This window comes from Branchiostoma floridae, chromosome 1, assembly GCF_000003815.2.
Source record: "Branchiostoma floridae strain S238N-H82 chromosome 1, Bfl_VNyyK, whole genome shotgun sequence".
NCBI classification, from domain to species: domain Eukaryota; kingdom Metazoa; phylum Chordata; class Leptocardii; order Amphioxiformes; family Branchiostomatidae; genus Branchiostoma; species Branchiostoma floridae.
In genome coordinates, this window is record NC_049979.1 from 23,464,312 (window position 1) to 23,478,343 (window position 14,032).

At 43.4% G+C, this 14,032-nt stretch overlaps 1 protein-coding gene across 1 annotated transcript in view; it reads left to right on the forward strand.

Annotated features, from left to right (window-relative positions):
- Positions 1–2,717: 2,717 nt before the first annotated feature.
- LOC118416682 overlaps positions 2,718–14,032 on the forward strand; it is a 53,018-nt gene continuing 41,703 nt past the window's right edge. The window contains exon 1 of the mRNA XM_035821902.1: positions 2,718–4,246. Within this exon, the coding sequence (XP_035677795.1) occupies positions 3,634–4,246 (613 nt within the window). The 5' untranslated portion in view covers positions 2,718–3,633. The remainder of the gene's footprint in view (positions 4,247–14,032) is intronic.

Sequence of the window (14,032 nt, forward strand, 5' to 3'; positions counted from 1 at the left end):
AACATTAGAGTTGTGCCTTCAAAACAAACAAGGCAGCCACCGGGCTGCCTCACCCTGTCCTGGGGGATGGTGTGCTTACAACAGTTTGGTACCATCTCCCTGGTAACTGCCGACATCCAGATGATAGGTAAAAAAGTGTGGAAAAAGCGAGTATATATATATTTTAGGGACCATATTACCTAGATGTTCTAGTATTAAGAATTAATTGTATCAACAATTGACATCCCATAACAAGTAATTGATTCTCTCTTAGCTGTTTAAATGTTGTGGGCGGAAAGTGCTTTAAACATTGTACTTACAAATTGTCATCAGCTATTTTGACCCGGGCACGAGCGCCCATTACTCACTGAAGACATGTGGAACGGAGTCGTTAAGAATGCTTTTAAGGCTCTTTTAACCCTGTGTTGGTCGTGATTCATTCATCACCGTAGAACGGGTCGTCAGGTGCCTAACGATACCTTATAACTTGCAGTGCAATAAGGGTCATTGCCTTGTGCTTTTAATATTTTGCGTCAAAATGTGTATATTTGAAAGAATTATATAGTATCATAGAAAGTATCATAGAGTGTATATGTATCTGTACCCGTTGTTGCAGAAAAATAGGGATGTTACAGTTGCCCAACTGGTAGCAGACCCACATTGAGCTCTTGGTTCCAACTTAACTGGACCACCCTGGTTCAATCGGTTAGGGCTGCAGCCGTCTTTCGGAAGGGACCTGAAATGGGGATCTCGTGACCGAAATGGTGACTGCAACAGGTTAAAGAAAGTGCTTCGAAGGACCGAACGATATGATGTATATTTGTACCCTTTACTGCAGAGACTACATCACGCATTGATCGTACTTGTTGACATGGTGATGATAACGCAGCTCTGACTGAAAAGCGTGGGCGTTCATAATTGTATAAAGCATGTGTGTTTTGCGCTGCGGAGATCCTATAATCGATTCCATCTCGGTTTGTACTGCCAGGCGGCACGTTCATAAAGCCTTTCCCGAGATGGATGGAAAGTTTTGACAAGAAAGCGTCAGTGGCTGGAAAACGTTCCAGATGATGCGACCCACCTCTGCCGATGTGCGCAATCAAATGACCTTTTGGATATCCTGTTTTCCAATTGTTATAATGGGATGGCACGTCACCCAAACACCTTCTCTGACAGCACGCACATGGTTTCAATTCTGGTGGGGGACATATCATAATCCCCAATCAGATAGATGCTGGCAATGTTAAGGCGACCTAAATCATTAAAATGACATCTGTGCCGTGGGAGGAATTTGTAACGTAGATGGCTTATATCTATCAGTCAAAACAGCCTCCTTTTGAGTTATGTTAACGGATTACATTTATAACGATCACGTAGATCACGAAAGCTCAGCGATAAATTATCATTGATACTTGCCCTTTTATGGTCACGGTGGATGAAATCGTGACCGACCATCAGTGGTTGTAAGTGGTCACGAGGCAAGGGTGAAGATCGGTGTGTTTTGAGTATGTCAGAAGTAGCTAGCCTCCTAACAGGCTCTTCGAATCGGGCGTGCTTTCCTGATGGCGCATTATGACAACCTTGACAGATATGCCATCACTTCAGCAAAAAGACCGAATCGTGGAGCCTAAGAAGAATCGATAAAGTGTGTGTGATATTTGTGCATGTGCTCACCAAATTACTGCAATGTTTCTAATGACGTATTTCTCCTGCGGAAAGTTGTGACATATTTTGGAACTGGACGCTTTCCAAATTCGCGATTCAGAACAGTGACAAGAACTACACTAGTAGCAAAGGAAGAAATATTATTTTGACAGAACCTCTACAATCAACTAAAAGGAATAGAATAACTTTCACCACATCGTTAGCCATTGTAACAAGTCAGTGGAGCCTGATAAAAACGATGCCGATTAGGTCGTCGTACAATTATCGGTGCTGTAAAAAAGTTGCCCTCCGACGGTTGTCCCCGAATGAGCCAAAGTCAAAAAGACTTTCACAACGCCTGGATATACGAGGTGTGCGTTCGTAGACATATCATTTCTAAATGATTGATCATAACCTTCGTAGAATCCAGCATCAGCTATATCACACGGATGCATAACAACCTCAGCGGTGTCACCTTACACGCAGAATATCGATCATTTTCCACAAACTTAAACCTGCTATGGAATCTCTGAGTCATGTTGATCCGTGTACGTCCCTTGACTATTTCTGTATGAAAAGAATGTACGTGATCCTAATGACACAATACAAAGCTACAGTGGCCATTTTGCGCTCCAATTGGGTTCCTCGTCATATCGATTGGTACTGACCTTCAGCGTGCATTTACGTCAGGGTTGACCTGTGTTTGACGGACATCTCACTGGACTGTGCCACATTGCGCCATGAAATTGCGCCTAATTTGTGCGTTTGTGCCGATTTTCCCTTATGGTCACTGACGTGCGACGTAATTGCATCGAAGAGCGGGTTATTGTACATTCAAGTGTTGCCACTGAATCAAAAAACAATTTACAAAGATTAAAAATGCATCAAAAAGAGATTTGCAGTGATAAAAGCATGTTCATTTATGATTCTTGGTGAAATGTAGGTAAGATATTGTAGAATTCATGTAGTGTTTTTTTTAATTAAAAAAAGTCGCAATCAAAAGAACCTGTTTGAAACAAATAAAAGGAGGTCTGATGAGATGCAGTGCAATGACAATGTGCTGGTAGCGGGTTCAACCCAAAAGTTCCCGCTTATTTCAGGCCAGGCGGTGACACGTATAACTGATACACGCCTGGCCGGAGAGACAGCAGTAGGATTGGCGTGCTGCATGTGTGGGCGGGCCCCCACTGACATGACCCGGGTCAGGAAACTTATGTCTCTCTTATGAGACAAACACTGGATTCTAGCCAAGGGAATTTCTCAGGAAGTGTTTGTCTACGTTCCGGCACATTTTCAGCGACTTTTTTGTTTTCCTCCGGAGCTCCAGAGGCGATATCGGACCGGCGGGTTCGAGTGAACCGGCGGTGGGACCGTACAGCTGGGAGCACATGGTCGGGGTCCCATCACTGTGGGGTGGGATGATGCGAGTGCGCAAGTGTGGCCGCTACTTTGCATCGCCCGTTAAAACATTAATGCCCCACGTAGCTTGTTAAACATTTACGCACGCTACAGGACAGTGCAGAATTTGATTTTTTTCTAAATTATCAGATAGTATATCAAAAACAGTGTGAAGTTCCGCCGATTTTCCAGGTCGAGGGTCTGCCCCCTTGACTGGAACACTGGAATACCACAAGTCTTCCGATGTCTCTGTGAAACCTAATCCCTTGTATGCGTTAATTTTGTACGGATCTCCATAAATAGTACCTCCGTCGACCGACTGGCTGTGTGCTGCGTTATCAACATCAGTCCCAGGCAAGGGCTAACATGGGCCGCAGTCGTTACTTGTCTCTGATAGCCATGCCTTTATTAAAATTGACCATTTAATGGATGTTTGGGAGACATTCTCAATGAATTGGTTGGCTCATCGATCGTGATTGCTGTGTAAGAGAGATGCGTCATCGCTTGAGGGTAGCCAGCTAGGGAAAGTGCTCCGGTGCACGGCTATTACCGATCATTTCTACAGAGGCACGCTGGCAGGCGTCTGTTCGCATACTCAGCAATGGACGCAGTATGATCATGGCAGTCTCCTGCAGCAGGACATCATTACTCGCGCTGTGGCTATGGAGTTTTACCCTGGTGTGGAGATGCTGCCTGTGCCAGACGGAACTAGGGGGCCACTTGTCGGGATCTCGGGTCCTGACGTTAGCGGGAAGCCCGTACGTAGCGGCGGAGGATATCCACGTTCCCAGCGGCTCCGTCCTGACCGTGGAGCCGGGAGTTACCGTACGGTTCGGCCCTGGGGTGGGCTTGTTTGTTGCCGGTGCGCTGAAAGCGCAGGGCCGAGACGATCAGAGGATAACCTTTACCCGCTTGGACGGGGCGCCGACGTGGAATTTATCGAGTCGGCTAGGTCTTGGGATCAGACTTGTGGAGGGAAGAACGTTAAACGAAGGTCGCTTAGAGTTGCAAGATGCCAATGACACATGGGGAACAGTATGCGACGACGGCTGGGATAGCCGGGATACAGCGGTTGCCTGCCGTCAGCTGGGGTACCGTGGGGGAGGGGAGTTTCGCCGCTTCGGTACCGGGACTGGACCCATCCTACTGGATGAGATGGACTGCGATGGGTCTGAACTTGCCCTCTTCAAGTGTCGCGTACAGACATTGGGAAACCATGACTGCGGTAAGCCTGTGTTTACTTATCCTACGTACACGCAACACATAACACCCGACACATCTCCAGTTTGTTTTTCACTAGTAGTAGTCATATTCTTCAGATGGCAGTGAGAAAACATAGCGGTGAGGGTTCAACTTGTTGAGAAAAACAAGAGAAATTAAACCATATGTTCTGAGGGGGCGATGCACGATAAACCACCAAGCCCTTTTCCCGCAGCGGTGCTCTGTCTTCATCTATCGGCTCAGAGCGTGTTGCATAATTTCAAGGCTGAGCAAGGAGCTGAGGTTCCGCCGCAACACCGGCCGATTTCTCAGACCGCTGTTTTGATGTGTGAGGCACCCAAGAGGTACATGTAAATACATCTGTGAAAATTCCTACAAACCACATGCTCCTCACATGAAAAATGGCCCGTTTTCCCCACAACAGTCGAGGGTTCAGTTTCCAAAAGGGATATTGTTGTCGGCCATAATTAATGGCCCCATGAAATTTTATCGAACTGAAAATCTATCCGTGATAACCGACTAGAATATCCGCAACACTAGACATCGAGGATAGCATCTTTTGCCTGACGAGTGCTTTTGTTGGGAAATTTCAGATCCTCAGATATCTTCGATATCAGCCGTTTTTGGTGGGTAGATTGTTGTGTTGGGGACTGATTGAGGTCATTGACCCTCCCGGGATTAAGAGTGAGAGATCCGTAATTACAGCCATGTAGCATGACGGCGGCTCCTCCCATCTCTTGGATATTTGTGGTTGTAAATTACCTCCGTCATATTGAAGCGTATGGTTCATTCTATCAGGGGATTTATCACAGATAGGAACATTTGATACCGATTGTACTACCCTGATCGACCATCCCCTGTTATTTTACTTCAGTGATAATTATAACGTTACGTATTCACCATTGCTGATTCCTGGGGAATGCCGTGTGCATGATGTACAGCTATCACTCCTCACCCCCGCCCCACAGCCCGCCCAGTGCACGTACGTCATCCCCTAGAAATGCCGCCGCATGTGTTTACGATTACGCGGAGAGTAATTTCTGTAGCACAAGAGGAGATCAGATGCTAGACTAGAGTTTCTCTTTGCGACGGCACAGGCTCGCTGTCTTTCATTACTGAAGGTGACGTTCAAATAAACAGGAGGCCACATCTGTCCTCATTTTGCCCGTGCATGTTGTGTTGTCATTATAGATTTTCTAATCTGGTGTAGCTTGCAACTTGACGCAAGTTGCAAACGTTCTTGTTGTTACTAAAAGATATCGGCTTGCTTTCCTTACACTTTTGCCCTGATAGATATTCATAGCAATTCTCCACTTGCACAAGCTTCGCGGTTATAGAACGACTCCACACTCACGCACTGACTCCCTTCCATCTTCCATATTGCTACCGGAATTACCCCCGGCTAATGGCCCCAGGTTCTGTGGCTAGACAGAAAGGTCAGAGTCTCCCCTGGAAGGATAGGAACCACTCAACCCTCCCTACATCACGTCTTTGGTGAATAGATGTGTTTAAAACATAGAAAAGGGTCATTGAACAAAACATTTCCGACGGATGTAGGCCTTAAGTAAAGGCGTCGCGGCGTTTGCTCGAAAATGGCGAGAGCCAGAGAAGTATAGTATTATTATTATAGAAGGTAGTATGCTATTGGTCTACTTGGTCCTCTAGACAATAGCCAGGATAAAATGACAATAAAATGATACAATGAATGGTTGTATAACAGTGACTGGCTTGTCAGGCTGCCCAGTTACATAATACCCCTGGTTTATTTGTACCCAGCTTGTCATCAGTTGGAAACACGGTACACAGGGCGTGAATCACGTGGAGTTTGGCGGACATATTTACGTTGGTGGAGTTGACGTGTGCACGATGTGTGGAGACGAGTTCAGTAAACGTCCCAAATAAACAAAACACAGCTGTAGAAACGTGATAGCCGTTACAGCTCCCCACACGTGCGAAAAAGTTCCAATCTGTCGAAATGGAGCGCAGCAGAGGTCACGTATGGCAATCATCTACGAGAAATGAGGAGGGATGGGGGGGGGGGGTGGCATTCCCTAAGGTACTTTCCAGCAAAACGGCGCGGCAGGTATATTGCGTGCCATCAGCTAATTCGTGATAAGCGCCGGGCGCTTACGCCAATTTTCAGATTTACCAATTGTTGACCTGGACATTTACATGTGGAAATATCGGGGTTTTGGAGCTCGGTACGCGTGAACTAGCACGTAATGATGGGACATGAGGAAGCTTTATTTATGCAGCAAACCAAAAGAACAGCGACTTTTGTACGGTTAACTACAAATTACAGAATAGAATAGAAAAGCAATATAACTCTTAAAATTTTGATCACTGCACTAAACAATTGTTGGCGGGACCGGGTCCTTACACAATAAATGATAACGTGAATAAATTTGTAATAACTTTTTTGTTTCGATCAGGTGGGGCTAATCTTGGGTTTTTGTAGCGTGTGGCAGGTTCCATTTCATAGTGATAGTGTATAGAGATAAATCAATCTGTTGTTGAATCTATCGACTACTTATATCATCGTATTTTCGTCCCAATGTCAAAGACCAACGTTAGTAAGAAAACACGTTTATGAAAAAAAAAGAGAGATACAGGTGCATAGAGCCACTGAGAGATCACTGAAATGAAATAGGAATGACATAATATTTGTTTCCGGCGCTGCGATTCCCCTTTCTTGACCCCTAAGAAATACTAGTACATGTAGTATGTAGCGTCCCACTTTATGGCAGCCACTCTGGCTATGATCCCATCCACGGGGATACTAGGGTAATAGCTAAATCGTATTTGGAATCCTGGTCGGTGGGGGACTAAGTAATGGTGACAAATGCCGCGATGTCCGTTGCTGTCACTCGCATCCACTCTGGAGATGCCCCCCTCCCGTTGACGGGATGTTGTGAGATAAGCGCCGTAACACGCTGGTGATGAATGCGGGCATGTTCTCCCCGTGTCAGCCGGCGGTTTGTTCACGGACTCTGTGTCAACTGTACGTCCGACTGCCCGGCTCTCGGTGAAGGATCGTGTCAATAGATCAACTAGAATTCGGACTAGGATGTAGCATTTCTCGCTGAGGCGATGGCCTTCCAATTAGCGTCCATTTCTTGGATGAACAACCGACGCGTGGCAGTGAAAAAAATGTCGATCTGTAAATTGCTGTCCCTCCTCTTGAAAAAAAGGTAAAGCATATGATAATGATATACTTAATCACTAAGATAGTGTCGGCACTAGAACCATGTCAATCCCCCAAGCTAGACTATGTTAAGTCTTGTTGAACAAGGTTGGCAGTCTGTCAGATTGTGCACGCTAAGTATCTAACCTCCCTGGTTAAGGTGTGGTCTACCCGTGGCTAGTTCAAAAGTATAAGCACCACCTTTGCACTATTATCACAGCGGTATGAATCTACTGGCCCTGCACTGTGTGATAAATCTCCTACCATCCTGTGGGCCATGGTTTGCCAGCACAGTGAGGGAGAGAATCCCTAACAGATGTGCTCGTCGGTGCGGTCTGAGATGATAACGTGATTAACCAATCCTGACATCCGCCCTCCGCGCGTGCCATCCTTATCGCTTGCATCGATTTTGTTTATGATAAGTGGTGCCGATGGTGCTATTGACCCATGCCCGATTTCCTTTCATCTTCAAACCTTCAACTTGAAACGATGTAATCCTGGCGGGTCATACAGGAGATGTGTTCCTCTGGGAACCTCTTCGCTAATGGACCAGGCAAGCTGAGGTATCAAAGACAACTAGTGCCAGAGGTAATGCCTTCAAACATGGCTCTCCGCACGCAAGACGCACCTGTAACGGAACCAGCACCAGACAGCGGGGATCGACAACAAGATTACAGTCTTATGAGTCAGGCTGAACCGGGTGAACCCAACAGTACCTCTGGATGACCTCGCAGAATGAAAACACCTTAGCGGATACCCAGGATAACTGTCACTCAAGCAACTGGATAGATGTGGAAAACTGACTGGGACCGTCAGTCGTCACAGGCAGCATCCACAACCTTTTGTCAGTGACTGTAGCCTGAGTATCATCCTATCACTGTTTTCTGTGTTTTTTTTTTTTCAAAAGAATTAGCCAGTGCGGACAGTGGGACACTAAGGAGGATGGTACCCAGACTACAATTGAGCAAGATCTGATATATCTTGTCCAGTTACTGACAAAGATAGTGCATGCTACCTAAAACGTCTGACCGTTTCCCAAATCTATACAGTTTCTTTAGTAAATGTTATCCTGCATATCTTATTACCAGGATGTCTACCTGTCATTGACGGTATTATCTGCATCCATATGCAGTGTTGAATTACAACGTAACATCAATGCAGCAACATAACGTTAATGCTTAAGAGGATTTGGTTTACTATCAAATAACTTGCTATTGACAAGACATGCTTGAGACAATTCAGTGATGGGTTTGGGGAAACATCGTGACATTTTGGCGTGAAATGTCTCACCTTGTAAGGATTCTCAACGTGGTTTCTACCATGTGATATCTTCATGATGTCCAAGTATCGGGATTTGTTTTAGGACTAAGGGTATGGAGAGAACCATGCTTGATATGAGTGTTGAAATAACAATACATCGAGGTTATATCTGCACAATACAGCCATTCATATTCGTACATGAACAGTCACCGGGAATTACGATCTGCATGTTTGACCCGCAATCTCGAAGCAGGTCATGCGGTAGCAAGATAGTATCAAAAGCTGGCAGAGGAGTGAAGCTGGCTTTGAAGTGTGTTTCGCTACATGGCAAATGGGCACCTCTTGGCTGACTACACTCCTTGGCAAGTTTGGTACTATCTTATGCCATTGTAGGATCTGCTTGGAGTTTAAGCTGAACAGGACCTCCTGGTGCAAACCTACCAGAATGCGCTCGGTGACAATGAAAGCTACATCATTCACCTGATGAGGGCCATATTTGTATAAACACTGCACACCCAACACAGTCCATCGGTACATCTGACATTACCTGGCTCTACAAGACTATCTTGGCCACCGTAAGGTTTCTAATGGGAATGTAACCATCCCGCGGACTGACTCTCCTGGCTATTTCCCCCTTTTTGGTGAAGTCTACAATCCGTACTCCCGTGGGAAGGCCTGGTGGAGGCTATTACATTACAGTCACGTCCTCTCTTTAGGAAGGGTTGTCGAATCGGTTATAAATTATTGCCCAAAATTCTTCAGGCAGATCTGATTATTTATCACATTCATTTAGCTCTGAAAAGTATTTAAAATAAATATCGTGATAACTGAAAAAGTTGTGATAATAGATCTTGGGTTTAATGTCTCATTAATTCACCAATTGAGAGGTATAAGTATCTTTTACTGGAGAATTAATGTGATAGCAACCCCCTTATCACATTAATTCTCCATACAGATATCTAGTATTCTATATGGAGAATTAATGTGATAGCAACCCCTTTATCACATTAATTCTCCAAAGAGAGATCCAGGATTCTTATATGGAGAATTAATGGATTCCTATCTGGAGAATTAATGTGATAGTAACCCCTTTATCACATTAATTCTCCAAAGAGAGATCCAGGATTCTTATATGGAGAATTAATGTGATAGCAACCCCTTTATCACATTAATTCTCCATAGAGATATCCGGGGTTCTTTTACTGGAGAATTAATGTGATAGCAACCCCTTTATCACATTAATTCTCCAAAGAGAGATCCAGGATTCCTATCTGGAGAATTGATGTGATAGCAACCCCTTTATCACATTAATTCTCCATAGAGATATCCAGGATTCTTCTACTGGAGAATTAATGTGATAGCAACCCCTTTATAACATTAATTCTCCAAAGAGAGATCCAGGATTCTTATATGGAGAATTAATGTGATAGCAACCCCTTTATCACATATACCTCATATATGATATATGGGTACATATACATATACCACTGTTTGCCCTTGCCCTAGCCATGACTCTAGGTGCAGAGGAGAAACTAGTTTATAAAGGTGGCACCAATATGGAAGCCATGAGTCACGTTGAGTGTAGTTACCAACTTTGTTTTAAAACTAGAAAGGCCGACATTTGCTTGAGAGCAAATACAGCATATTTCAGCCATCTCCCTCATGCAACAATAGGCCTTGAGGTCGTTGACCCCTTTGGCCATTGGAAAATGACCCAAAAAATTCCCAAATAATGAAATATATCATTTTAAAGTGTTCCATGCCAAACATTATACATGGGTCATTTGGATAAATATCTAGAGCACCCCTTTACCAAATTTCGGGTCATTTGGTTGTAAAACGAGGGAACAGGAGCCAAAAATGTCCAATTTTTGTCTAAAAATGGCCATAAAATTGCAATATTAAGCATTATGTTGTACTGTATGGAAAAACTGTTATTAAATTCATGCGCACAAAATTTTAGGGCACTTTTAGACCAAATTTCAGGTCATTCGGTTGTAAAACGAGGGTACAAGAGGCAAAAATGTGCTTTTTTTGTCAAAAAATGGCAAAAAATCGCAAAATTAAGCATTTTGTTGTACCGTATACCAAAACTGTTATTAAATCTGGGTGGGCATATGATCGGGGCACCTCTGTACCAAATTTCATGTCATTCGGCTGTAATACCAGGGTACAGGAGCCCAAAATATACATAAAAATTGACAAAAACCTCAATAAAATCATTTCAAAGGCAGATATGAAACTAGAAAGGCCGACATTTGCTTAAGAGCAAATACAGCATATTTCAGCCATACCCCTTCCCACGCAACATTGGACTGTTCCAAATCACCCCTGCGCAAAAATGAAACACCCTCTTAACAGTACATTATCCCCCAAAGTGGACTGGTATTGTGAATTGATTCCAGGTAAAAACAGAGCTTGCTTCTATTTTTCAGAAAATGACAATAATCACACCTTCCATTCAGAAAATTTTCATCATGACTGAAAATTGTTGAATGACTTCATGTAATGTCATTAACAATTTTCAGTACGATAACTAGGTGTAAGTTTAAAAAAGTATAAGCTCCTTGTGATGTGGGTACATTTATTATTGCAGTGAACTTTTTTTATTCAAGTAGGGCATACGATTTAATAATTATCAAGCAGGTGCAGGTACTGTTGGAGCGTTTGTTTTCTTCAAGCTGTAAAACTGTTAAACTGTTTTACTTTGTATGCAATTAGCCATCGAGCCTATTCTTATTTTAGTTTAACAACTTCCTGCCAGACCCAGAAGATACGATTGAACCTTGTTCGAGGATTTATTTTCGTCTGTCTGGTCAGTCTGTTCATACCCTGGCGCTGAGAGTGTTCTATTGGGCTGAAACTCTGGCATGTTTAAAGTTACTTACAATTTAAATGTTCAAAGTTTATGTCAAACAACAACAGCACTAGGAAATGTGGCCACTATAGACAGGTGGTCACTATAGAGAAAATGCTGATCTATTGACTAGGAGCCATACGTTACACATGATTTCATTACACTGATCATTAATCATATAAACATTGCACAGGTAAGCCAATTGTTTAGATGTACAATTAAGTTCAAATAATTCTGAAGAGAAATATTGATGAGAAAATAATCATTCTCGCCACTGTCTAACTTATAATTACGTATCAAAACTAAACACAGATTTTCTAACTAACGCACCTTTCGCCGACTTCATCAAAGGACCGCCGGCTATCAATCAAACACGGCTGTTGATTAGACTTAGAGTTTCAAACAGTCATGTGCTGTGTGCCAGTTGACAGCGAACTTCATGCTACGTGATGTTTTACATTGCTTGGACCTTCTTTCCTACAGCGGTGCTTCTACAAAATATTTAGACTGTAACACTGAGTCCCACATGTTTTATAGAATAAAATTTGGCGCAGAACAGCGTTTTTTGCTGGGCATTTTTATTGAAACATGTCCGTGGGAATATCAGCGAGGCGGCGACGTAGGGATATCAGACCGTCAACAAAAGTCGCACGGCGGCTAACGGCGCAGCGAAGATACTAGCGCTATAAATAAGCGCTTCAACTAAGGATGGCAACCCGTACAATATTTTTGTATACTGTTGACCTAAGTAAAGTTTGTTGTTTATGAGGTTTTAGTTGTCTTTGAAGCTTTGACCCGAAATATTTTAAAGTCAAACTGCTGAAGAGAAGTAAGTGACTGGTACGATTATCGTAGATATGGCCCTAAAAAAACTGATAAAAGAAGCCTTCTCAATAGTCTAAAATGCAAGAGCTTCCGGGGGGGCTTCGCCCACCTGGGTCCCCCCCCCCCCCCCCACAGTGGTCCTGCCCCTGGACCCCGCCAGGGACATTCGGCGGCCCCCGGACCCCTGTCCGACGCTTTGAAAAAATCCTGGCGAGAAGTCTGTACGGCCTGAGTCTTCAAGTTAACGTATTGTGTGGTCCCGCTTATGAATATTAATTAGCCTTCGCTTTCCTCTTCGCTGATTGGCTGAACCATTAATTGAATTAACTCTTCCTGCCGGCTAGACGCAGGTGCAGATGTCGGCTCTGTGGGGTGAACGTCCGAAAGGTCATGGCATGGAGAACGAAAGAAAACCAATTTCCCCTAAAAAAAGTGCTGTAATTAAGCCTTTTACAGTACTTTATGCCAAAAATTTTACTTTGATCATTTTACCAACTATCTTATGCCTATCTATACCAAATGTTACTCATACCAGGGTACAGGGGTGCAAAATATACCGTTATAAGACCGTCAACAACAGTCGCACGGAGCTAACAGCGCAGCGAAAATACCATCGCTAGCGTTTCAACTTCGGATAACAAGTTATAAGTACTGTTGAACTCAGTAACGTTAAAGTTTGTTTTTAGTTGCCTTTGACGGTTTGACCTGAAATAGTGTTACGCTAAACTCCTGAAGAGAAGTTAAGTGACTGCTGCGATTATCATAGATATGCCCCTAAGAACTGATACAATATAAAGCCTTCTGAATAGTCTAAAATGCGAGAGCCTTAGGCGGGCTTTGCTCCCCCTGGCGGGAACACTGCTATATACGGGATCATGAGGCCCAGCTTATGAATATTAATTAGCCTTTGGCCTCCTCTTCGCTGATTGGCTAGGTCTTTGATTCAATTAACTCTCCGGCTGACGCGCACAGGTGTGGCTCTGTGCGGGGTCACGGAAGGTCACGTCAGGAGGCCAAAAGAAAACAAATTTCCCTTCAGAAAAGTGCCAAAATTAATAATTTTTAAGTTGTTTATGTCAAAAATTTTACTTGAATCTTGTTACCAAGTATCTAATGCCTATCTATACCAAATTTCAGGTCAATTAATTGTAATACCAGGGTACAGGAGCCAAAAGTGTCCTTTTTTGATCAAAAATTGGCCAAAAATCGCAAAAATAAGCATTTTGTTGCACTGTACACCAAAAGTGTTATTGAATTTATATGAAGGGATTACCAAGGCACATCTGTGTCAAATTTCAGCTCATTCGGTTGCAATACCAAGGTACAGGAGCCAAAAGTGTCCTTTTTTGGTCAAAAATTGGTAAAAAAATCGCAAAAATAAGCATTTTGTTGTACTGTACACCAAAAGTGTTATTGAATTTATATGGGGGCATTATCAAGGCACATCTCTGTCAAATTTCAGCTCATTTGGTTGTAATACCAGGGTACAGGGGCCAAAAGTGTCCTTTTTTGGTCAAAAATTGGTCAAAAAATCGCAAAAATAAGCATTTTGTTGCACTGTACACCAAAAGTGTTATTGAATTTATATGAAGGGATTACCAAGGCACATCTGTGTCAAATTTCAGCTCATTCGGTTGCAATACCAAGGTACAGGAGCCAAAAGT